Source organism: Cottoperca gobio, chromosome 20 (genome assembly GCF_900634415.1).
Source record: "Cottoperca gobio chromosome 20, fCotGob3.1, whole genome shotgun sequence".
Taxonomy (NCBI): Eukaryota; Metazoa; Chordata; class Actinopteri; order Perciformes; family Bovichtidae; genus Cottoperca; species Cottoperca gobio.
The window spans coordinates 10,558,101-10,584,003 of record NC_041374.1 but is presented as its reverse complement, the minus strand read 5'-3'; the positions used below and the strand labels follow the sequence as shown (position 1 = coordinate 10,584,003).

At 40.2% G+C, this 25,903-nt stretch overlaps 4 protein-coding genes across 8 annotated transcripts in view; 3 read left to right on the top strand and 1 right to left on the bottom strand.

Annotated features, from left to right (window-relative positions):
• Positions 1 to 111: 111 nt before the first annotated feature.
• On the top strand, positions 112 to 4,271 carry LOC115025622 (retinol dehydrogenase 11). Its single transcript, XM_029458010.1, has 8 exons — positions 112 to 223; positions 1,615 to 1,707; positions 2,001 to 2,116; positions 2,311 to 2,466; positions 2,551 to 2,655; positions 2,909 to 3,118; positions 3,605 to 3,797; positions 3,934 to 4,271. The coding sequence occupies exons 2-8, from the start codon at positions 1,694 to 1,696 to the stop codon at positions 4,034 to 4,036; spliced, it is 897 nt and encodes a 298-aa protein (XP_029313870.1). The 5' UTR covers positions 112 to 223; positions 1,615 to 1,693; the 3' UTR covers positions 4,037 to 4,271.
• A 436-nt stretch (positions 4,272 to 4,707) lies between these two features.
• Positions 4,708 to 12,234, top strand: LOC115025621 (retinol dehydrogenase 12). Of its 2 annotated transcripts, none has more exons than XM_029458009.1 (7): positions 4,708 to 4,807; positions 5,448 to 5,563; positions 7,752 to 7,907; positions 8,174 to 8,278; positions 9,467 to 9,676; positions 10,598 to 10,790; positions 10,907 to 12,234. In XM_029458009.1, the coding sequence occupies exons 3-7, from the start codon at positions 7,766 to 7,768 to the stop codon at positions 11,007 to 11,009; spliced, it is 753 nt and encodes a 250-aa protein (XP_029313869.1). In that variant the 5' UTR covers positions 4,708 to 4,807; positions 5,448 to 5,563; positions 7,752 to 7,765; the 3' UTR covers positions 11,010 to 12,234. The 2 variants fall into 2 exon arrangements, with proteins under 2 accessions (XP_029313869.1, XP_029313868.1); XM_029458008.1 differs by having other exon boundaries at positions 4,754 to 4,886; positions 10,907 to 12,233.
• Positions 12,235 to 13,789: 1,555 nt separating this feature from the next.
• On the top strand, positions 13,790 to 16,508 carry sec61g (SEC61 translocon subunit gamma). Its single transcript, XM_029458063.1, has 4 exons — positions 13,790 to 13,928; positions 14,318 to 14,421; positions 14,603 to 14,705; positions 16,338 to 16,508. The coding sequence occupies exons 2-4, from the start codon at positions 14,328 to 14,330 to the stop codon at positions 16,345 to 16,347; spliced, it is 207 nt and encodes a 68-aa protein (XP_029313923.1). The 5' UTR covers positions 13,790 to 13,928; positions 14,318 to 14,327; the 3' UTR covers positions 16,348 to 16,508.
• Positions 15,977 to 25,903, bottom strand: part of tpk1 (thiamin pyrophosphokinase 1) — a 60,957-nt gene continuing 51,030 nt past the window's right edge. Inside the window, exons 9-10 of one of the 4 annotated variants that reach the window (XM_029458062.1) lie at positions 18,457 to 18,516; positions 17,488 to 17,983 (exon numbers count right to left, since the gene is read on the bottom strand). In XM_029458062.1, coding sequence (XP_029313922.1) covers positions 18,485 to 18,516 — 32 coding nt within the window. In that variant the 3' untranslated portion in view covers positions 17,488 to 17,983; positions 18,457 to 18,484. Of the gene's footprint in view, positions 17,274 to 17,487; positions 17,984 to 18,456; positions 18,517 to 25,903 lie in introns of those variants that run through there. The other 3 variants (XM_029458059.1, XM_029458060.1, XM_029458061.1) reach the window with 3 other exon arrangements.

The following is a 25,903-nucleotide window of genomic DNA, read 5'->3' as shown; positions in this document are numbered from 1 at the left end:
ATGATCTATAATCTTCGTGAAGCAAAGCTAATTACACATGTGGCACGGCCTCTCTGTCTTTGTCCCCGTGCTGACAGACAGACAGGCAGCCTTTCATCAGGGCTGTGGATGGCGAGCAGCTGTGAGGGGAAACGAAGCTTCGAGTCAGACCAGCCAGCGTCACACAGAGACCACATGAGAGACGCTGGCAGCATTCATTTAGGCCTGGTTTGGGTCAGCAAAAGTATGTTTATATATGTGTGTGCGTGTGCGTGTGCGTGTGTGTGTGTGCGCGCATTTTGTCTCGGCTTATTTTATGGTTGTTTTTGAAAACAGGAAGTTATGACTAGCTTTCACATGGTTTACATGAGACCTGGCGGCCCGGCCGACACAGAACCTGACTGTAGATTGAAATGCTTTCAGCGTCGTCGTCGTCGCCCCCCCCCCACTCATCCACGTGTGAGAAAGCAGTCCCTCATTTGACTGAAGAAATGCAGAAACTGCATGGTGCTACAGTCTGCCACCTAGTGGTAACTGTATGGCAGGAAATCTCATATAAATATAAAAAAGGCATGGCATGACTCTGCTTGTTACATTTCTATATCCAGGTATTACATGTACTTTGTATAGTCTGTGGCAAAGCCTTAATTAGAACATCTTCCCCTATATATGCCAAAAACGTCCTTCCCAATATTGATTAAAAATATATAAATTTCCCACACGCACCATCTGAAATAATCATTAGCAGTTGTAATCATAATCATCATATTAAATAAAACAAATTGCCATTATTATAACTATCAGTTCCAGTATAACTGCAGTGCTGTGTGTGGTGTCATATCTACAGGATAATTAATATTTCTACCACACACACAATTCTAAATGCTAATGAAAAAAAGAAATTGAGACCCATGAAGAAAGGGAGGGGGAACCCCATCTAATGAGTTCACACTCAGAGAAAGTGTCATGTTCAGTCCCAATCAGAAGTGAGGACAACAGCCTCACATTCAGGTGATAACTTAGACCTTCCTTTGGAAAGCACCAGAAAATCCACAGCAGTGAAATACTGAAATTACAGTCATCTCACCTGTGGATCCAGGTTTTCAATTTCACCAGCGGTGACTCTTCTGCACAGACACTGACAAAGAGTTAGTTTTACTTCCCCAATGGTCATTTTTCATCCAGCAGATGCAGTTTCTAGTTTCTTCACAGGTAATGATTTTGCATGCAGAACTTAAAAGGGTCAAATCAAAAAGTAATTTCACTTAGCAACACCTGGACCGATTATTGGTATTAGTATAAAAAATTATTTTAAATCAGTTTGGAGTATTTTTTTCTTGTGGTATAACTACTTGTTTCCATTTCCTTTAGCACTGACACACCGAATATACTTGCAATATATTGTTATAGGCATAATTTAGAACGGAGAAAAAGAAAATATACTATACTAAAATATAAAGCTGTAACTAAATATACAAATAGTTCTCTGTTGTAGCAGTACGCCATGTGATCGGATTGATTAGTTTCATTAACAGACTTTGAACAGAGGAGGATTTGTGTGTAATTTTGATTTATCAATGCACTCCAAATAAAAAAGTCACTTGAATCTCTCTCTTTCACATCTCTGAACCCGAGTCGTGAGACAACATCGTTGCAAGAAGGAGCCGCTCAAATTTAACAGGGATTTTGCAATTTTACATCAACAACTACAGAAATGCAGGCAGTCAGGTAAGAGACTTCTCGTGTAGGATATCATCATGTAAGCCACGTTTCTAATCTAATCTAATGTGGAGATTGTTGCTTCAGCTCCGGCAGACGCTGAAGTTGCAAAGTGACTTTTGACCTCATTTATTCGATGACTGTTGTGTCTGGCATTCACTGCTTTGCCTTAGCTGCTCAACCTCACACACCTTGTAATTTAGTTACTGTAACTTTAAACAATCATTTATTCCCTCCACTTGGGGTCAAGATCCCCCTTAATATTTCTCTAATCTTGTTTACATTCATACCTCACTCCTCAGGTCTCTGTTCATCCCCAAGTGGTCTTCAGATGTGCGTCTAGAAGGGAAGACTGCTATAATAACGGGGGCCAACGTCGGAATAGGCAAAGAGACGGCGAAAGACCTGGCCAGCAGAGGCAAGCAAACAGAGAGGCACCTTTAAATACCACGATGACTTATTGGCTCTTTGTGTTATTTCTTGTTGTTGTGTGCAAATGTTTTAAGAATAACATTTATAATGAGGTGGCTCCCAACGCCATCTGACTTCAAATTTCAACATGAATGTACATGCAAGCACGCAGCCGCCATTAAATGGTATTAATCTCTGCAGGTGCACGGGTGATTCTGGCGTGCAGAGACATGGCGAAAGCAGAACAAGCTGCTCGTGACATCCTGAGGGAGGTGACGGGAGCAAAGGTTGTCGCCAGGCATCTGGATCTGGCTGACACCAAATCGATCTGCCTGTTCGCTGAGAATATCTACAACAGTGGGTGGCGCGCGCACACACACGGAGACTCCATACTACAGTGTACATTTCTCAGAAAGTAATCAGGGAACTTTTGTTTTACAGATGAGAAGGCTCTTCACTATCTCATCAACAATGCAGGTGTGGCCATGTGCCCTCACGCCACCACAGTGGATGGGTATGAGATGCAGTTTGGAGTCAATCACTTGGGTAGGGATGGTAAATGCAAATACAAAAAATGTAATGGCCGCCAGACATTGGCCTCACTACTTCATTGTAGCCATGAACCGGCTCTTTGGTGTCTCTGTTCTCATCGTTGAGTGGGTGACCAGTGAGACGATCTCTAAAGCCTTTGTGTATTTATTTTAAAGTTCCTTTTAAATTATTTTTCTGCTCCTACTATGTCTTATTTTCTCTCGCTCCTCGTCTTTCTCCCACTTCCCCCCACTGTCTCCCTCTTCAGGTCATTTCTTCCTGACCTTTCTGTTACTGGACTTGCTGAAGCATTCGGCTCCATCCCGGATCATCAACTTGTCCTCGATGGCTCACAACATGGGCAAGATCCAGTTTGATGACCTGAGCGGTGCGAAAAACTACAACCCCGTCAAGGCCTACGCACAGAGCAAGCTGGCCAACGTCCTGTTTACCAGCGAGCTGGCCAAAAGGACTGAGGGTAGGGCGTGTGCTGGTGACAGAGTGAGAGAGCAACAATATGCAGCCTGTATGTTTATGTCTTTCTGTGCCTCTCTGCCTCCTTCCCTGTGCGTACAAAATTGATCTGCATCTTTTTCCAGTGTGAGAGTCTCATGCTTCAACCACAACCGCTCTGGGCAAGAAACAGAGCAAGGAGAAACTTGTTTTTACAAATAAAAGAGTATCATTGCTCCACTGAACGCACCTTGTTTGTCAGTCTCACTATTAATCTGATCATTTCTACAAAGGTGATAATGAGTGAGGAATGACTTTTATATTATCATGATAACAAATGATTTGTGGATTGTATTAATATGTCAAACTGAGCAATAATCTACCAGGATTCTGACAGCTTGATATCATTACATCCTTGCATCATGTCATGTGTGTGTGTTTTGGGAAGTTGCCATCCACATCAACATATTTGATAGAACTTCTGTACCTTAATGCATCCCTTTGCCTTCAGCTCTAGGTGTGATGGCTTACTCTGTGGACCCCGGCATGGTGAACACGGAAATAACAAGGCACATGGGGCGCCCTCTTGTGGCCATAACCAAGACGATTGGTTTCGCATTCAAGACCCCGGCAGAGGGAGCCTACACCACCATCTACTGCACCGTCACTCCTGAGAACCAGCTGGTCACTGGAGGATACTACAAGTCAGTCTGCAATGCTATTGTTTCTTTGATGGTGCATAATGTTGGAAATTGTTTTGTTAAAGAAAACTTTAACGCAACTTAAAGGTTGCATGAGCAAAACAAGTAATTACTGTCTTTTTATGTGCTCTCCTTGCAGGGACTCTGCCAGTGCACAGAGCTCCAGGGCAGGACAGGATGATGGCACTGCCTTAAAGCTGTGGGCTGTCAGCTGCCACATGCTCGGTATCCGCTGGAAATAAACTCACATTTAAATATGCTCTTCTTCATGCTCTGAAGCACTATACATGAGCACACACAGTGATACCCCTAATATTAACAGATAGTATGCTGATGCTAGATTTACTGAATTCTGAAAATGTGATAAGTGATGGGCAGACATGGTGTAAGAAAGTACCCTAATATATTTATTGTAATAGAGTTTGATTGGTGAAAACTCAGGTGATGAGGTTGTGAAAGGTTGGAGAAAGCGATGATCATGGTTGTAGCTAATAAAAAATTATCACTGGTATTCAAACTGCCACGTGCTTGTTGTGTTGTGTGACTCAGCAAACTGTCAGAATGCAGAATAATTAACAATATTATGTTGTTTACAGTGTTCAGCTAATGGTGGGATTTGGTTAACTCAAGGACCTGAAGTGGCCAGTAAATAATATTGTTTAAAACATGGAGATAAAAACCTCTTATTCTAGCAAGTAGCCTAATTACATCTTTCAAGTTCACTGTTTTTTTTTCCAATCTCCTGACGCTCAGTGGTGTCACATACAGCGGTGGGGAGAGACTAAATAATCCATTATTTTTGACAGAATAGATTTCCTCCAGCTCTCTTGGGGACAGCTCAGTCTGTCGCTTGAGTTCCTCCGGCCGACAGCAGGGGCCGGCTGTGAAGCAGCCTGCAACTTGCTGATCAATTATGCGTCAGCTCGCTGCTGATTGGCCCAGCCGTGTTATTGTCATGAAAAAACGCGGCGGGTGGGGATGGCAAGCACGAACTGTTGGGAGGACTGAAGGAGGTAAATTCATTTCTTGCTAAAGTGGCTCACTGTTTCCTGAGGTGGGAATCTGTTGCTCTTGAGGAAGAATGTACTGCAGGTAGGAACACATTGAAAAAACCCGGTAATAAAACGGCAAACTTTAGGTGGGATGGCTCTGGTAATAACAGGAATGTAAATCATTTTAGGGAGATTACATTGCACCGTGCAAGTAGTAGATTAGACCTGTGTAGAAAATGTGTAATCTGCGTCGATTCAGTACGTTTTTCTTTGCTTGCAAATGATTTGTATTTATTAAAAGTGATTAGTTTGTGATTGTGTTTTACAGTGAGATTGAATTGAAGATTTTATTTTATTCTTACAGCAAAATAGCCAGATGTTTTCATATCATAATCAGGGAATACAAATACAGATCACCTATTGCAGGATACAGCAAATATACCTAAACATGTGTGCTTAAATGTAACAAAAGTGTTTGTTAAAGAGTCTGTAATCATGCTTAATTTCTCTCTCAACATATTTCCACGTCTCTAAATGAATGTGTGTAAATAGACACAGTAGATTACAGACAGCAATAGAAGTGGGGATTGGAAATGTACATACAAAATAATACTTGTTTTTTATCAACATGTGTTTTCCTGTGATTGTGTGTGTTGTTCAGGAGTGTGTGCTGTAACGCCTGGTCATCTGAAGAGAGGTTAGATGGGAAAACGGTCATCATCACCGGAGCAAACACTGGGATTGGAAAAGAAACTGCACGGGACCTGGCGAGAAGAGGTACTGCTCAGGCTTCTCTTTCCAGCTTTGTGTGTCTCCCCGTCTGCCTATTTCAGGCTCAGAGGCTCTAATGTGTACCCGAGTCTTCTTTCTTTTTCACTGACTTTCAAACTGTGACTTAGCCCACACAATCCACTCATGTTCCCTGGAGTTAAGCACTTCTAATGCTTCGGGTGATCTAAAGCTATACATTGTGATCTTTTGTCCTCAGACCTGAACCGTAGAATCAGACGTAATCCTGCTTGTTTTCTTGTTCAATGTGCTGTTTATGTTGTGGTGCGACTATCAGGCTGCATCTTAACCTTTTACATATTCCAAGACCAAAACAAAGAGCAGAAGGAAAAGATAACCATGTTACTAAACACTTCACCAATCCAAGTGAAAGACAAATGGCAGTGATGTAAGACAGATGATGCATTAAGGGGACAGAGGGAGCATTGTGAGGGTCCGCTCCCCTCCCGAGCCACACAGGAAACAAAGAGAGATTGGAGAGGGAAATTGAAATTAGGCTCAGCGTGGCATCTACCTACTCCTTTTAAAAGCAACCACAGTGGGTGTGTGTGGGTGTGTGTGTTTGTGTGCGTGTGTGTGTGCGTGTGTGTGTGTGTGTGTGTGTGTGTAGGTGTGTGTGTAGGTGTGTGTGTGTGTGTGTGTGTGTATGTGTATGTGTATGTGTATGTGTGTGTGTGAGAGTGTACGTGTGTTTCATTTTGTAAATGAAAGAGCGACGAGGAATCTTACTTTTTTTCCAATAATGTATGATTTTCATAGTAAAATAAAATGAATATAAATACAGAACAGCATGAGAAATGATAGGAGGCAAAAGACAGACTGGACAAAAAGAATCATTACTGCCAGAGGAAGATAATACTGCTGTCGAATTACTGTATCACATTTCAGTAAATGGGATTATGTAATGACATGATGACAACATGATTAGATTTGTGAGGATTCATAACAGAAGGCGCTGTATCTGGGCGACCAAACTGAATTTCAGCTTATAAATAATGCATTTGTATGGTTATAACATTCATTTACCATGTTGACAAAGTGAAATGTGCAAAGTATTGAATCTGAAAATTCAGAATATGATCAGATTTAATTTAAGTCATTATTAACGTCTTGTGCTTATTTGCATACTGACATTACGTATGCAAACATAACACTGTGTACTCGTCTGCTGGAGGATCTTTAACTTGACTCAGTTTAACCTTCTATTCTCAGTTTGTTTACTATTTTATTTAATTGAGAAAACTTGGCTACCGGGGGACTTGTGGGAACAATTAGGTTTTCCCACATGGGAGCAGCAGGGGGGAAACAAAGACACTGTGATGGGATACAGACGCTACGCTCCAACTGATTAATGGCTCTCCTCTTCCATAATTGGTGGGCACAGCAGCGATTTTTTGTGTGTGTGTGTGTGTGTGTGTGTGTGTGTGGTGGGGGTAGTTGTCTCTCTATTTGTTAGTTTATGTGGGGATGCATGTTTGTGTGTCTGTGGGTGAGAGAGAGAGAGAGAGAGAGAGTGTGTATTTTGGGCTCATTAAGGAGAATGCATAATAATTTGCGTCAGAGGCGAATGAGAATGGCACAGTTGAGAAGGTTTTGTGTTCATGTGAGCGGAGCAACCGGCTGAATGAGATGCTGAATGCGAGGTTAGACAATATTAAGGGAAGATTAAAAGTGCACCGAGAGACTGGCGTACTTCCTCCTTCAGTGACGTAGGTGGCTTTGTGTGTCTGCAAATGAGCAATGCTTTTGTAGTTTATAGTTTCAAAACTTTGAATGATTTAAGCCTGTTGTGTGGAGAATATTTGCGTTTATATATCACTGTCAAGTGTATAGTTGGTGATTAGTATAACACAGTATGTATCCTTTGTCATGGGATTTCTCATGAGGTGTATAATGTGTATTTGTAGCACAAATAAAGCCTTAAGACAAGAAGAGGGTTTATAATGAAATGCTCTACATGTCTATCCATCATTGCAGTTTCTATACTTGTGTTTCGTACAGGAACATGAGGGGGCTGGAGCCTCTCCTCGTGAGCACACATACACAAGTTGTACGCCGGGGCAATTTAAAGTTTTGAGTCCACCCGAGCTGTGTTTCGTCAGACTGTGGGAGGAAAGTAGCGTGGAATGGGGAGAACCTGACGTTATCTTCATAAGTTGTGACATTTGTTTTTCAGGCGCTCGCATCGTCATGGCTTGCAGAGACCTGGAGAGAGCAGAGGAGGCCCGGACGGACATTTTGGAAGACACAGGAAATGAAAATGTGGTCATCAGGAAACTGGATCTCTCTGACACCAAGTCCATCAAAGCGTTTGCGGAACTCATCAACAAAGGTACGACGCATTAATATCTTCACACACGGGTCGGTTGTTCAATCCCTGATTCCTCATGTCCACGTGTCAGTGCGCAAGACGCTGGAGAGAGACTCAAAGTGTGTCCTGATTGTTTGGCCGTTGCTTTGCACCTTTAATGAGAGGTGAACTGTAAAAGCACTTTATAAATGTCGTCCATTTACTGGATTTATGCCATTTATTGAGATACTTCTAACGACTGCTACTCTTCCTTTTCTGTTTGTGTTTGTGTGGGATGATCTTTTCAGAGGAGAAACAAGTGAACATACTGATAAACAATGCAGGCGTCATGATGTGTCCCTACTCCAAGACTGCCGACGGCTTTGAAATGCAGTTAGGCGTCAATCATCTGGGTAAGTCATGCTGGGAGTTGTAGTCTCTGTAGTTAATGTACATTTTTTAACGAAATATTTGAGTTTATTAATACGATTACATCGTGACAGGAGGGATCTTCCTACTTAAGAAGGTATTATTATATTTTCGGTGGTGTACACGTTCACCAGCTTGGCCGACATGTCAGCCAGAGAAAATGAGAATCGGTGTTTTCTTCAAGCTGTCAGTGTTTTTTCCCCGTATTGAACCATGGCGTCCTTCCAAATGATCTTTTCCTCTGTGGTATTTTTGACACTGGCTGAGAGAGAGAAGAACAGTCTGTGCTCCAACACACTCACCCACACACATATGCAAAATACATACTCAGACACACACACACACATACGCAGATACATACTTATACATTCACAAACACACATGGGATTTAAACAACGATAAACTCTGGTTAGGTCAACGGTAAAGCAGGAAACAGAGAACAATAGTAAGGAAAGTATTCACATAAAAGTTTCCTGGGATTATTTTAACTTTCTGACTTGCAAGACGTGTTTTCCTATTCACTAAGCTCATAATGAGGCTGAACGAGTGACAACACAGTGAGATTACATAAACTAGAATTATGACCGTATTATCAACAACATACTGTATGTTGACTGAAAAACAACCACTTGTGAGTCCAGCATCACATGGCATCACATACTAAAGCTGCAGCATTACTACCATTGTGTAGCGCCATCAAACCTGCAGAGACTGAGTAAGCTTGTCATGGCAAGTGATTGAATTAAAGAGAGACTTACAATGAGAGACAAAGACCACCACAGAGGAAGACACTGATGCCATGATAGCAACAGTACTGTGAACATGAACATCACTTCAGTTTTAGTGATAAAGAATATTGCAGCAATTTAAAAAGATGTGTCTAAAGGACACTGCTCTCTGTTCAGCATTACAGACCATAACACTAGTGTTCTACAAAAGAAACACACCAACAGTACAACTGGTTTCCACACAGCTCTGTGTACGTATGCAGGTCAACCAGACGTTCCTTCATTCCTGTGGGAGCGACAGTGACCTCCGATGTGTTTTTCCTGTTTTTGACACTTGGCTCTGAGACTTCAAAAATAGAAATCCATCCCAGTGTGGTGTAGTGATGTTTGCTTGGGTAGCGTGAGACAATAGCCTGACAGTGTCTGTCTCATGACTTTCATAAGGTCACTTCCTGTTGACTTACCTGCTGCTGGACCTCATCAAGCGTTCAGCGCCTGCTCGTATCGTCGTCGTGGCGTCGGTGGCCCACACCTGGACCGGGCTTCGACTGGATGACATCAACAGCGAGAGCAGTTACGATACCATGAAGGCCTATGGGCAGAGCAAGCTGGCCAACGTCCTGTTTGCACGCTCACTTGCCAAACAGTTACAAGGTGAGGTGAGATGGTGCATGCATAAGCACACGTCACAGGGGATGGAAGGAAGAAAAGATAACTTAACTGTGTTGTAGCCATGATATATGCACACACATGATTATGTGAGCGTATATGCACTTAGGAAGGGTTTTGAAAAGAGACTTAGATGAATGTATTTTATAGTGGAGTTGCTGCTAAGAAAGGCAAATCAGAAAAGCAGCATTGTATTCAGTATTCAATAAGAACAGCCTTACTTAAACCAGTCCAACTTACCGTTACTTGTACATTGCAGGCAGGCAGACAGACAGGCAGACAGGCAGACAGACAGACAGACAGACAGACAGACAGAAGAGTAAAACATGCACAGTAAATATATCAACACTAGAAGAGAGATACAGTATATAGTTGTAGAATACAATACTCTAAAACTTAAAATACAATAAATATGACAAACTACTACGACTAAAATATAAGTAGGTTAACATACTATAGTTGGCTTTTTTATAATTTAGATTGTATTGACCCAGTTTAGAGGTGAAACACTGCCCCATATTTCTTTACAACAGGTGCCTCGGAATTACCATTAATTGCCAAGAACTGAAGGAAATGACTTTGATATGATAGGACACCCCTACAGTGTAATGGTTGATCCCTAGATCTGGAATATAGCTGTCAAAACTAAGTCCATTAGGATTTTAACTAACAAAAGACATTAAAGTGAAAGTCTAGCATGGCTATTCTATGTTATTTGTTTCCTTTGCTCAATCACTGATACAACTGCTGTTTTTAAACAGCATGTTTTGCACAGAAAAGTGTGTAAATTGTATGCAATATCATAGCAGAGCATGCAAACGTTAATAACATGGACATGTCTTTCATGCGTAAACATGTACAGTACGTGTGTAGGTGACTGCGTAGCTGCCGGTATACGTGTTGCAGGTACGGGGGTGAGCGTGTTCTCTCTGCACCCGGGGGTGGTGCAGTCGGACCTGTGGAGGCACCAGCACCAGTGTATCCAGGTGGCAGTGAAGATCTTCAGGGTTTTCACCAAGACAACACTGGAGGGAGCACAGACCACCATCTACTGTGCTGTGCAGTCAGGCCTGGACAGCCAGAGTGGAGGGTACTTCAGGTACACACAGTATTTCAGAGTGCAAACGTCTTGCTGCTTAACAGGGTAACACTGTATGCAGCTGAGGGTTAACAACTTTTTATTCTCACTTAATGGTCATTTTCTGTCCCCGACAGTGACTGCGCTCCTGCAGGTTGCTCACGGTTGGCTTCTGATGACGACTTGGCCCAAAAACTGTGGGAGATAAGCTGCAACATGCTTGGCATCACCTGGCAGTGAACCGCAGCACATTAACAGTGCAGTTAAGGACATTGTATGTTCTGTATCATCTTTTTAAGAACGCTTTTACACACTTTTATAGAGGCATTAATGTTACTGTTACTGTTGTGAAACTACCAAGTGCCCCTTTTTTGTTGTAAAATATCAGAAATGATTCCGACATTTTAGTGAAATTGTATTTATCAAACACAACTGTATGATGTAACTGTCATGTAACATGGCATTCTTAGTTTAGTCAGTTTTGTATCTTGAGTGCAGATGCTGTTCTATCGTGTTCGCTTGTAAAGCTGTTAGCTTTAAAAGACGTTAGCCAGCATCGTCTAGCTTTGTATTAAAATGACTCTCTTACATGCAAGTAGGAAAAAAACAATCTAAATTGTTTTCTCTGTTTATGACTTGGAAAGAAAGTTTTGCCACGTGAATTTGTTTTTTGTCAGGATCAAGTGTTTGTTGTTGTAATACTAATTTCGACCACAAGAGGCTGAGGTGCACCACTACCACATGTTCTAAGTAGGTCTAAAAGCGTTCATGTTTTTATCCAGATGGTGGTAAAAACCTTTTTTTTTTACTTGTTCTGAAGTCATAAAACAATTTGGATCCGACTTAGAAAATGTATCACCAGAAGTTCTCACTTGCCTCTCAGCGCTTCTGTAAGCTCACACATTGTGATTGATAGATAACGCACTTAGATGGCTCGTAAAGTATTACAATGTACATTTATTAATCAGTAAAACATGAGCCATTGATCTAAAATTATTCATTGAGTTTCATTGAACAGCCTTGTATCATGTAATCTGCATTAAAAAAAAGAAAAGAGAATATGTCACAATATGTTCATAACATAACAATTAAACCTGTTTTACTGGCAAACAGATTTCAAAGTTCTGCATTGTTTGTGAGTTTTACCAAAAAATTACAGCTGTACATGAGTTCTGAGAGTATTTAGTTCATGTTAACATCTTCCAAGCTGTGAGGTTGACAGTAATGTGACACTGGGAGAGAAAGTTCAAAGAGATTAGGTCAGTTTAGTGCAGTAATAATGATGAGAGAATTGAGCAATACTACCCCAACAGATGACTGATGTATGATGTGACTCCATGGACGGTAGTAAAGTTGGAATCCTGCAGCCTATTGCAACGTACTGATTAGTATTATTGTATTATTAGCATCACATGTGCTTCTCTTTTGCACATGAATATTACTGTAAGTGTGGGACTTTAAACACCATTGACTCAGAATAAAGATCAAGGAAAAAAAATGCCAGAATTGTATTTAGAAACGGCATCTTAATCCACATCACATGGCGGAGTAGTTAAGACTAAAGGAATGTGGCATGAGCAAGAGGAGGGTCTACAAGGAGTCTTGGACCAATACTCCCCCAGAGCAATGTGTGTATGATTTAGATATATAATTGTATATCATTTATATAACATAAAGGGGGTGAATTTAGTAACATATAACAGTAACATACAATAATAACTAATAAATGATGATGTATTATTTTAAGAATACCCAGCCGTAAAAAAAAAGAATAGTTAACCCTTTCATGCATAGAGGTCACTACAGTGGACAGCTATTCAAAAGCTGTTTTCTTGTATATGCAGGGTTTTGATGGTAAAGTTGCACATCAGCCACTAAAGTGAAGGCTATTGTATCATCCCATACACTGCTACTCAGTGACAAGCTGTTGTAAGTACAAGATACATTTCTCAAAACCAAGATGGCAGACAGACAGCCAAAAACTTCCTGTCACTCATCATGCAGTTATAAAAAAATTGGTGACATCAAGTAACAACTAAGGAATCATATAATTAATAAAGTATTGATTTTATATTTGGGAGGAAATTACAATTATTCATCTGTCCACTACATTACATCATGCATCACTGGCTATATTTCAGCTACAATATTATTACTGTTGTTGTTGTTGAAAAAACTTCATCTGCAGTAATGTTTTGGCCTGTAATTCCATTTATTTATGTTATTTGATTGAAGTTTTTGCATTTCTTTATATATTGCATGCAGTGTCTTGTGGCTTTGTGCCCTGGGTGCATTGCAATGAAGGATCTTGTTATTAGTGTCACACTACCCTCAGTTCTTAAAAGTTCTATATAAAAACAGTTACTGTAACAGTTACTGAGACTCTAACGGACAGTCTGACTTTATGCCAGTGGTGTGTGTAGGCTGCTCTTTCCATGTATTCCATGTGCTCTATATAGGAGAGTGAACTAGAGAGTATTCCTAAATGGTGTTTTGGATATGTATGCACATTTTCTTTATATACATATATCATTTTATAGTTTTCACATCTTTATATATAATTTTATTAATTTGTTTATTAAATACATATTTCTTCAGTTGAACACATGCTGTCAACCTGAGTTATGCTGTCCACCTGAGTGGACATATAAAAATATATTTGAAAAAACTGAATAATAAAAAAAAAAAAAATTCGAATCTTGCTTTTTATGCTAATGAGCAATAAAAATACTAAACAATCCTGATTGAGGGGGTCATAATTCAGGCATGAATTTATTATTCTGAAATGGGCAATTCTGCTTTTACTTTAGGTACTTTCAGTATATTTTGATGATGATACTTTTGTACTTTTACTTGAGTAAAATTTTGAATGCATAACTTTTACTTGTTAAGGAGTATTTGTACACTGTGGTATTGCTACTTTATGTAAAATGTAAAATGGGTTTAACCCAGGTTACAATTGATGTAATTTGTATGAACCTCCCAGCCTGTAGGTGGCAGTGTGGACAATTATTCAAACTCAAATAAAATGACTCTGTGCAGATGATGCGCATGCGCGTGTCAAGGCTACGTCAGCTCTTCTCTACTAACAATCTTTCCAAATCTACGTGGCCCTCACTCCTCCGACTGTCTTCTCGTCTATCACGACCTAACGAACAGGTAACTTAAGGGATATTCTACTAAATCTTGCTTTAGGTTTCACACAAAGCTAACACACTAACTGGTGTGAGATTTATTTAGACTTTTATCTGTTTTTATGAATCGGATTTTAAGCTAACCTAACACTGCGTCGCACTGGTAGCTTTTCTTACGATCACGTTAGCTAGCGAGGAGACGTTGACTAACACAACTTCAAAACATGGTTTTCAACGTTAAGGGCACATATGTTTCAACATACTGGTTAATATTTGATGGATAAGAAGAGAACATCTACAGTATTTTGGTAATAATAACGTGGGATTCAGGAAAGGCTCAGGCGTCTGAAGTCAACGTCAGCACTCCGAGCAGTAGTAGCTTTAACATTGAACGTGATTTTCTTCTGTCTGCAGCTTGAACACCATGGATCAGGTAATGCAGTTCGTCGAGCCCAGCCGGCAGTTCGTCAAAGACTCCATAAGACTCGTAAAGAGATGCACAAAACCCGACAGAAAAGGTAGGTTTTTTCATTTGGCCCTGTCTCTGTTGTGTTGGCAGCATCGTCGTAACGTTACCACTTACATTTTGCCCTCCTCCTGTTTATTCTTATCTCCTGTTTTGTATGTTTATGTAAAGCTCTTTGAATTGCCTTTTTATTTCTGAAATGTGTTATATAAATAAACTTTCCTTGTCTTCAGAATTCCAGAAGATCGCCATGGCCACAGCGATTGGGTTTGCCATCATGGGTTTCATTGGTTTCTTCGTCAAACTCATTCACATCCCCATCAACAACATCATTGTGTAAGTAGCAGTAACACACAACTTATGTGGGTGGTAATTGTGGTTATATTTATTGTTTAAACGCCTCATATACAGTTCATGGGTTAATAGAAAGAGTCTCAACAGGAAGATGTTTGTCTTGATTAGAGAGTGTCCCAAAGATATCAGTGAAAGGGACTTTCTAATGACTACTCAGCTTTTGATCATTCTTTTGTCTCTTAAAATAAAAACCACATTCTTTGTAGTCTAATATTGATTACTCCCCTTGAATCCTTGAAGAAAACATTGTTTTTCTCGCATGACTAGTATCAAAAAATGGGAGAGTCTTGATGAACGTGTTTAATATCAGCAAAACTATATCAAAACATCCGTTGACAAACTCTCACAACTCATCCAGTATATTGGGCTGCATTCAGTCTTTTTTGCCTGCCTCTGTTGGGAGAGACATGGGCTAAATGCTGCAGTAAAGAGGCCGTCAATAACATCAGCTGTTTACTTTCACACTATAGATGAACTGAAAATATTCTTCTCATTAGGTGTGATTCTGTTTGACAGGAATCTTTACTTTAATTGTACAGCATTGCGTTTGTCACTGTACTCATTTTCTATGCGTTACAAATGTATAGTTCCTCATAAAATAAGTTTATTGTAAGTACAGTTGGATTCTCTTGGCACCGTGGTTTTATTTTCCTAAGTCCTCATGAATTCTCCTTCACATCTTTCCTTCACCTCCGTGATTTTTCCCATTGAGGTGAAGGAAAAAGACATTGAGCGTAATCTTTTGACTATTTGACTTCCGCCCAAACTGTCTCAGCAGGCGCACTGGACAGTTTACGACTGGATAAATGAGACTTAGGTTATTCTGCACGAGTTGTGTGAGAGTCTGTACAAAAATGTTGTAATATGGCTTTGCTGTTGTAATACGGTCTAGTGGTTTGGCTTCCAACTAAAACACCAGATGGTTGTGAGTTCAATACCAGGGCTGCCACCATTGTACCCCTGAGCAAGGTACTTAACCCGGAGTTGCTCCAGGGAGGACTGTCCCTGTACTTAGTTCACTTTAAGTCGCTCTGGATAAGAGAAGAGACTCCTATCATTTAGATCCCCGCCTTAGTCGGTATAAAAATGAAAAATAAAATGGCAGTATTCATTGGGCCATGGACTTTGTTACACCCCGAGCGCTAATGTTTTACAGACCAAACTCCAGTAAATCTTAGTCCTTTGTCATCCAACATTAGATGGTGCCAAGTATGTTATAAGTATATAATTAACACATTTGTTTTTGGAGTCACTTGATCTTTTTGACAAGTCGGGTGGTTAGTTTTATTACATAATTGCTAGAACAGCATTAATGTGACAAAACAGTAATTTATCATTTGTTATGAGTTACATAACTACACTAAAGATGGTGAAAACAAGAAGTCACACTGGGAGCATTCATGATTAAATTTTTTGCAGAGTAGACCATAACATCCAAATACCATTCATTGAATTCATTTACTACTGATGCACACAATCGTTTGTATTTTGGGCAGGAGATTTCTTAAAGCAGTGATTTTAATTGGTTTGCTTCGTCATTCAAACTGAACATTACAGTGAAATATTTTAGCTTTCTCCCATCACTAACGCTGCCTTTCTTGTTTTTCCATCTAGTGGCGGTTGAGTCATGTTCCAGAACAAACTTTGAATACCTGGGAACAGGAGGCGTTGGTGCAAGGTGTTATTGGGCTGGTGTGATCGGGGACTGAAGGGATGGCATTTTTACGTTCTGTGCACAGCATTTATATTTTCGATGTGTAAATAAAACAAATGGAAACCCACAAACTGATTTTCTTTTCCTGTCTGTCACTACAGCATGTTATTAATACAGCTGGATTTTACATCGTCTAACTTTCAGAAATATAGTGAAGCTGTCATCATAAGGCACAAACAATGTGAAGCTGGATATTCAGTGTTTTCCATAGTATACAAGTGGAACAGGAGCACTGACGTCAAAGGCACGTAGATACATATATTGTGTAATATACATAATCTACTGTTGGCTGTCATCTCAGTCCTTAAGTTCCCTGATATCAAAATGTGTTTTAAGGAAAGCAGATGTTCGTATGAAATAAGGCTCTGATTTTGATGCATATTCATAAACGGAAACATTTCTACACGGATCATTTGGCATTTAACCCTGCACAGTGAATAAGCATATCCAAGTGTTGCATAAAACCTTTTGAAAGTGTTAATACATTAGATATCCTTAAAGATGGCCACTGTGGTATAAAAAGCAATCCGCTCTTCTATTCCATCATCTCGATCATTATATCACATAACACTGGTAGAAACAGATTTTTGGCCACATTAATATTGCGTTCAGCTTTTTGCTTGTACTTCATGCTGTATAAGTAGTTTCATGTGTTGATTATTCAAACACTGCCCACGAATAAGCATGTCTTCACTCCCCATCCTTACGGATGCCCATGCTCCAGAGCAGAGGCTGATCTGTTGTCACGGTTACAGGCTTCCTGGGGTTTCCAGGGGCAACGGGTTGGTAGGTGTTGGAGGTGCTTACGAGCTTCCCAAACTGCAGGAGCTGGTTATCTGTTGGAGGAGACGCATGATTAAATGCTGCAGTAATGAGGGCCTGCTGAGTGATACCGCAGTTAATGGCTACTTTAAATAGTCTGGTCAAATTATTAAAAGGGTAAAAGTAGATCTTATAATCATAACTGCATTATGTACTATCTGTTACTAATGCTGCTGAATGTCAAGCCCTTGTTAGAGAGGATGTGGTCTGGAGCACCTTTTCATGACTTCCCTTTATGCCAGATTAAAGAAATGTGGACCGAGCGGAGCAGTCCCGAGACCAACCGGTTCACAGCCAAAACCACTCACATTCTCAAAGGCTATTATGCTAAGGCCACTGAGCATACTTCCACTTTACGGTTACTGAAGTGCTAAAAACAAATCCTCTCAAAGAGTCCTTAAGCTGCCAGTAACAGGAACGGTGATCATTGAGGTGAATGAGTCACATCAGGCCTTTTGTTTGCCAGCAGTGACTGAAGGAGAACGAACTCTTCCAACAAACAGCCTTTAAGAGAGGAAGGTTTTAAATAAAGAAGAAACATCTGGATACATTCTTCAACCACATGTTGAGCACAGATATGTAAATGACTGTAATCAGAGTATCTATAAAAAATATGACATTTTTATGGGCCCAGACTCTGGTCCTGGTGGAACGAGCTCCCCGTTGATATCAGGTCAGCAGGAAGTCGCAGACTGAAAGGCCACCAGTTTCGACTGCACCTCGGCTAAAAAAAAAATAGAAAATGTAGTATATGTATGTTTCTGTATGTAGCACTACGCTGCTTGGCTTATTTGAAACTAATGGTTTAATTTGTATTCTATCGTTTCTGTATGTTGCACCATTGGTTTAGCTTATTGTTCTGCACTTACAATGATTTCACCTATTTGAAGCTGATGTACCTGCAGGATTCTTGCTGTTCAAACAGCTAAATTAACTGTAATGTAATACTATGACACTTTTTATAATATTTTTTCACATAAAATATTATGACTTCTATTATTTTCGAGATACTATACTATGACTTGTTTCATGACTTACTAACTATACTATGATATCTTCCACACAGAATACTATGACTCTTTTATGACATACTAAACTATGATTTTCTTCTGATATTTTTCTACATACTATGATTTGTTTTAAGATATACTACACTATGACAATTGTTATAAAATATCAATATTGAGCCTCTCAGACCTGAAAGAACACCGAGCCAACACTGACATCAAGTGGTCAAACCAGGAAGCTCAGCAGTGTCTGTAGTTAGGAAGACAATCAATGGTCAAGAGTTCATCAACAGTTACTTGAATACATTGGTATTTATCTTTGACCCTGACCACAAATGAATAGCATGTAAAATATAGTACATGAACGTTTTTGTGAGGAATTTAGACACAAAACATTAAATATTTAAGAAAAATGAAAACCATGGATTGTTCTTTAACAGGCCTTAATGTCAGATTCAGGACATTTGCACGTTACATTTATTCATGCAACATTTGCTCTGAATAATCCAGACACCCTGAGAGTGGAGCTTATGGATCGTGGTTAATGTAAGAAGGGCAAAACTCACCTCAGGAGATGTACACCTGGGGCTCTCTATTATTCATACGCTATCATCTGTCACCGTGTTCTTACAATATGCAGATAATTAAATAGTGAAACATTTCTCTCCTACAGGTCAGAACAATCTGATTTTATTGTTTATCATACTTCACCAGGAAGACAAAAAGGTTCTGCTACAGCTTTCAGCTCTAATTCAAACAGGTTTTTTTGGGACAGCTTTCACCTGTTTATGTGTCACTGTCATAGAGACACACTGTAGGCTTTTTTTATTTTTAGTCTCTAAAGCACAGCTCTCTCAACTCTGGCTGCGATGAGCCTCGACTTTACTCTTTATTTAATTATCTGGTTTGCCTGCTTGGTGTCAGTGGGCTGTGAGCAGTATTTGAAAGTGAGTTGGAAGATCAGCGTGAGTGTCGCACACACACACACACACACACACACACACACACACACACACACACACACACACACACACACACACACACACACACACACACACACACACCTGTAACTAGGTGGGCCAGGTGTTTCTACCTGTCAATCATCTCTGAACCATTAATAACTCTATTTTATTTTCATAAGAGGGAATAGCATTGCCATCTGAGTATATTGTGAAGGAATGTAAGAGGCACCAATTTGTAACTTTTAAAGCATACATGTATTGCCATGTTAGGATCAACTAGGTAACACATACATATTATCATACAGTCATACAGATGGGGGCATAATGACAATATAAAATAACAACCATACATCTGACAACAAAAGAGTTGCTTTGCACAGGAGAATATAGTACAGTACTACATACTTATAGATGTTATAATAAGAGTATGTTGTTTCCAGTATACCCACAGTACAGATCTGTCTTTGAGTCAGAGAAGTCCAGGAGTATTTAAAGGGACAGTTCTCCTGCAGTCTCAGAACGTTGGGAGCCAAGGCAACTGTGGTGCATCATTAGTACAAAAATATCTTAGTCCCAGTTCCTTGTGGGCTTTTCATATTTTGATAACCTACAATTAATGTATGAGTCTAAAAAAAACATATAAAAGGTTGTTTCAAAGAAGAACAAATTATATTCAATGGTGAACAATATGGATACTAACTAATTATACAAACATCATACCGTACAGTATATTGCACACTAATAACCCCAATCAACACCTGATGATTGCATTGTTTCAACATCCTCGAGAAGAGACAAAAGAAAACATTTAAGAATTTTAAGGTGCAATCACTTCACGCTAAAGTGAAAATGAACACAAAGGAACAAAGACAGGAGAGAATGAAGTGAATAATTTGTCCACAGGCGCCTGCACGGACATCAAACAGGGACAAAAAATATATATTCCGGTTCAAAGACTGCCGCACAAGCTTGGTATTAGACCATCTCGACTCAGAACAAGGAGGAAAATAAGCCGTTTGTGAAGTTAGGGTACTTAATAATTGAGTGAACACAGAGACACAGTGCGTATGAGACTGTCTGACTGTGTTAAAGTGCTGGCCTGGAGTTCTCCCTCAGCAGGGTACCGTGTTGTTGTAAAGTATGCAAAGAGGAACAGAAAGTGTTAAATGTTAAAGACCCTGAAAAACTATTTTCTCAATCCATCTTATTATTAACAATGTCGTCCTATGCAATTTACATTTAACATAACAATCTGCATTTGTGATTTGTTTCCTGGTTCCAAGTGAGCTGGATGTCACGTACATCTGTGCACCAATCAGAATCAAGCAATGCATTAGTCAAAATGTGATAACTGTCAATCAAACCTCATCAAACCTTACCCACACAGTCCCAACGAGGCAGCAGGATGTTGCTTGTTTAGCCATGCACATACTATTAGGGGCTCCTAATAATTAAGTAATGATAACAATAATATAAAACTATATTTAGCTTCTTCAAAGACATCAGTGTGCCACAACAAATATTAGGTTACTTAGCAGGCAGCCATTGCTCCATAGCTATAAAATGATCACACGCTTTCTACCACAGCACACTGTGATTTTATTAAAAGCATATCTGGTGTAAATAAGCAAAACACCAGCAGAGGCAGCAGAGCACTACAACAGGAAACATTAGGAGTCATGCTCAACAGGATGGCGTAGTGGCACCTACATTTACTAACACACATTATCTCTTCTGCTTGTCTCTCACGCACACATCCATTTACAAACAAGCACACACACACACACACACACACACACACACACACACACACACACACACACACACACACACACACACACACAAACTCTTTACAGCACAAAAGGCTTTTAGATGGCTTCATTAGTAATCCCCTCCTCAAAGCTGATGCCGATCAATAACGGCCCCCGTTGCAGAGGGGACCGAAATGAGCGTCGCACCCTCCAGTGATAACAATGGAGATGTTTGCTGCCTGTAATTGCATTTCCAGCGCCACAGCCGAAAGGGCCCGTCAGCTGTAAGTAGACCGTATTTACACAACAAATTACCCAGGAGAGAGGGTGGGCGAGGAGAGACTCGCAGACACTCACACTGCAGTGGACAGGTAGAGAGGGGAATTATGGGTGTTAGGTGCTCCTCTATTTCTACCTCTCCATGTTGTTTTGCAAACAGGTTCTTGAAAGACATGTTAAAGTGAAGCATTTCTTAAGCACTTAAACATTATTGTAAAATGATCTGTGATATATTCTTGCAATGTAATACACGAGCACACAAGCAAAGTCTCCATCTAAAGCCTTCATTTTTTAAGCTTTAGAATATACAAAAATATATTCGTAGTATTTTCCATAAAACTCAATCTATTCATTTATTTTGCAAACATTATGCTGACACTGTTTCACTCTGCTTCACTGTGCAGGTTGTACCTGTTAGACAGACTTTTATTTATTCCCCGACCACTATCATTCTGAGCTGGGAGGAAATCACTGTTCCTGTTTCGTGACATGAAGATGCTGGTCAGAGAAAAGAAAAGAAAGGAAAATAATTCTAATAAAGATAATAAAAAAATGGATGGACTTTAGCAAACACAGCCAGAAAACCTGTTTTTATTTCTTCTTCTCTTAAAAAAACAATCCCCCCCCCCTATGGCTCCTCTTCACTCACAAGAACCTTACACAACAGACTGTGCTGCACCTTCGCTAACACACACACACACACACACACGATCTGACATCACTTCTTCTTTGTTTGTTTGTCTCACGTTGGTCACTCAGTGCATTAAGCTTTGTCTCGCTCAGACTCACCTGACGTCTCGCTTCACAAGAAAGATACAAACTGCTGGTCGGTATGGAGACGAGTGAAATCGGCTTAGTGCTAATTTCACTAATTATTTGTAACAAAAGGAAGAAACAGGACAACGTGACACATCGCACCTTTATAATAACACTGTGATCCCAGGTCTTCCAACACAAGCAGACCGTTCTTTTCACATTATCTCTGAACGCGTTTAGCGTCGTGTCCCCTTTTAACACGACTTGTCATCGAGAGGCAAATTGAACTCATTCAGTCAGATCCTCCTCTCCTTTAGACTAGGGTGCTATCAAATTGCATTACGCTTCACAGTGCGAGAGAGAAAATCACTTTCTATAAATCATGTTTGTTCAATACAGAGCTGTCCAATTACTAAAATGAGGTGAATGTATGACTGTGTTTTGTTCAGAAAGACACCGTACATCATTGCAATAAATACACTGCACATAATCTATATTTGTTCAAGGTAAGACAGGAGAGTACTAAGAGAAAGAGAGATATTTAATAGGGCCGAGTCTGATCTAATGCCCGTTTCCTCTCAGATCCACCAAACAATCCTGGTGAATATTCTGGTTTCATTCCAGAAACACTATTCATCTTTCAGAAACCTGACGTGAATGAATTATAAGCTCACAGTTGTTTTCAGTTTGAAGACGGATGAGGCAAAGATTTCAGTTAATGCACAATTCTCAATATTCAGCCAAGTGATATGTAACTCTCACAGAAGAAGAGATTTGTACTGGGTTTACTGGTTGAACCGTTCAAATCATTCCCTCAAAACGACATGAGGGCTTCTTAGACTTTCGTTTGCACAGTTGAGTCAAATCCTTTTGGTGTGAGCATTGCTCACTCTGCAAAAAAACTCAAACTCAACTGATATTATATAAAACGTACAAGGACTTCCAATTGTAGATGTGGTAATCAACCTAAACCAACAGTAGAAGGAGTTTCTGAATCACTGAGCAGATGATAGCTGCTCTATTCAAGAAATCATACACAGTCCATATTATATTAGTTGCCATTTCAATAGTGTCCTTCATTTTCTCTACCTGACAGTCTCCTTATATTTAAAGCTATTTATTGGCCGTGACATGAGCCAAGGCGTGCACGAGCAGAGTTAGCAACATCTGCTGTGCAATGATAGTCGCTTCTATTAAATGTTTATGATGCTGCTGCTGGGTTTGTCTAAGAGTGTGAAGTGACAAACGCTGTTCTGGCATAAGTTGACCTTCAGATAAGAAAACTCGTCTCTGCTGGGAATGAGTCAGCGGAGAGACAAAAGCAAACGGACAGGAGAGCAAATTATATATTTTGACATGAGGGGTGATTGTGGAGATATGTCATTGTTCATGTGTCTTTCTTTTTGATGGATGAGTTGATTAGATACAAACTAATATCCTGTCATGAGCACTTGAGTTGACTTGTCTTTACATTAGTAACTGATGTATGTTTGGTCCATGCGAGTGTGTGACCGGCTCCTTGCTAGTCTGCAGCTCCACTGGGGGGTGCTAGCATCAGTTCACATCAGGCTGCTCTTCATTCCCCCTTTTGCCCCTGTGTGTGATGTGCAGTGCAGGAAATCTACAGATCCATAAATAAAACCATAAAAACAGCAGTTTTCCCTCCCGCTGCCACACTGCACTGCTACAGAATACATACACTTTTCATTTCCCCCTCTCTAGGACCTTGGTGAGTGGGAGCGAATGAGAGAGGGAAGAGGGAGTTAGGAGAGGGAGGGGGAGGTAGAAGGGCAGAGAAGTGGCGGCGTCATTATGTACAAAAAGGTATAGCAGTGAGAGAGAACATGTGTAGAAAGGGATATGAAAGAAAAAGCGAGACAGAGAGATAAAGGAAGAATAGATTAATTTCTTTAGACTGAATCCCCGAAAAAAAAAAAAGGAGACAAAAACAGTAGGTGAGAGTCCGCACGGAATAACCAGGGAAAGAAAAGAGATATGAGAAGAACAGGAGAAGGTCAGGGTGCGTTTGCATCTCGGAAAACAGAAGGAAAAGCAGAGATCTTACAATAAAGATGTCTTCCTCTGGCAGGGGCTCTGGGTAAGACCTCACTGAACCACGTTTGTCAGACACATCTATCTGTTTGACTACAAGATAGAGTCCAATGCTTTACCTTTAAAAACAATCCAGTTCCAGTATTCAGAATGCCTTCTGAATACTGAACTCTCCGGCTGCACACGCTGCTAAACTTGCCGGGCACAACTTTAAATGTCCTGCCAACATGTTCTTAGATTTAATGCTTCTAACTTCTTACCAACACATTTTTTGCAGCTGCAGAATGGGATCCAAAGGCCTCTCTTAGTGTTCCTATCAGGCGGTTGTGTGTTCTTGCAGAGCCGGAAGGTTGTCTAGAGCTATTTCCAGTTATAGAAAAGTGCCAATGAAGCGCTTAAAGTTCCTCTAAGATGTTACCAGATGTGCTTGTACGTGAGCTAATCTGTTCCAACAATGAGTATAATCGACATGCTACTTATACTGCATATGTTAAGCATCAAAATGATGTTTACCTGTGTCCTCTCACAGTCTTCATGCTCAGAGTGACACTAAACATATGGAACATGCCGTGAAGTCCTTATTAAAACACAATCTCATTAGCATGCCGATGCATTTCATCAACAGCGAGCTCTCATTAACAGTGAGGGCAAGCTTTCTAATTTCGCCCAAAGTTTACTTTTAATTAAGATTTCTCAATTGCTTTGGCTCTCTATGAGGATATTCCACCGAAATCCATCTGTGTTCACGTGTTTGTTTTTATCAAACTCGGCACCTGTTTGCGGAGGATGTGTACGCCATGAGTCTCGTGTTGCACTAGTTCATGTGTGTGTTTGCAGGCTCTGGTGCCCGGAAACGTCTTGGGAGAAGGAGTTAAGAAACCCCATCTGGTGGTTCATTTGAAAGTCTTTAACCAATCTGGTGACATTATAAACACGGCGTTTAGCATCACATGTACGTGAGAGAAGCTTTAGCCGTAGTGTTTTATTAAGTGTAGCATTTGGTAGAGCTGGAGATGAGTGAGTGAGAGAGAAAGAAGTTGCATGTGGATATATGAATGTATAGATGTGTGTGTCTGTCTATATTTCAAACAAAAACCTTGATATGGACGCGCAACTGTGTGATGTGGGATCACTAAGGCTGATAAGGATCATGTGATATGATCAAAAGCTTCCCACGGATACAAATGTGTCGTCTGTTGCATTTATGCAATTTAGCATTTTCTTGAGCAATGCCATTGTCATACAAACAAGTGCACATTTATTAACATGTCACCTTAGTTGCAGCTCTAGGCACTTTTGCTGCGTCCAGTTTTCAATAAACGTGTGTTGTCAAAACAATTCAACCAAAACCAGAAGAGCCAACATTTAAGATCTCTTAAGATTTAGTAAGATGGATCTTGATATTACGTCACAATATCGATATTATATATATATGTGTGTGTGTGTGTATGGTGCTTGTTAGTGTATGGATGTATGAGCCTGGTGATACTGAGGTTATGAGCAGCAGGGTTGTAATCGCTGTTGTGGAGTACGAGCAGCTTATTTGCATATCAAGCTAAATGGAAACCTTATAGAGGAAAGCCTCCTCAGCCTCTGTCATCAGTGAGGTTGACAGCCATTGTTCATGGTCCACAGAAGTTTCTCTCGCTTTTTGTCACATGGATAACACACACACACACTCACACACACCAACACATAAAAGGAAACTAACACGCTGTGAAACACAAACAAGAGCACAATGAAACAAGTGCACACGCACACATGCACGCTCGCTAATACAAAACACAAGCATATCACACACACACACACACACACACACACACACACACACACACAC

Coding starts and splice junctions, on each gene's coding strand:
- LOC115025622 (XM_029458010.1), top strand. Junction 2,117..2,310: donor GAAAGACCTGGCCAGCAGAG/GCAAGCAAACAG, acceptor TAATCTCTGCAG/GTGCACGGGTGATTCTGGCG. Junction 2,467..2,550: donor CGCTGAGAATATCTACAACA/GTGGGTGGCGCG, acceptor TTTGTTTTACAG/ATGAGAAGGCTCTTCACTAT.
- LOC115025621 (XM_029458008.1), top strand. Junction 7,908..8,173: donor TGCGGAACTCATCAACAAAG/GTACGACGCATT, acceptor TGATCTTTTCAG/AGGAGAAACAAGTGAACATA. Junction 10,791..10,906: donor CAGAGTGGAGGGTACTTCAG/GTACACACAGTA, acceptor TGTCCCCGACAG/TGACTGCGCTCCTGCAGGTT.
- sec61g (XM_029458063.1), top strand. CDS start 14,328: ATGGATCAGGTAATGCAGTTCGTCGAGCCCAGCCGGCAGTTCGTCAAA. Junction 14,422..14,602: donor CACAAAACCCGACAGAAAAG/GTAGGTTTTTTC, acceptor CCTTGTCTTCAG/AATTCCAGAAGATCGCCATG.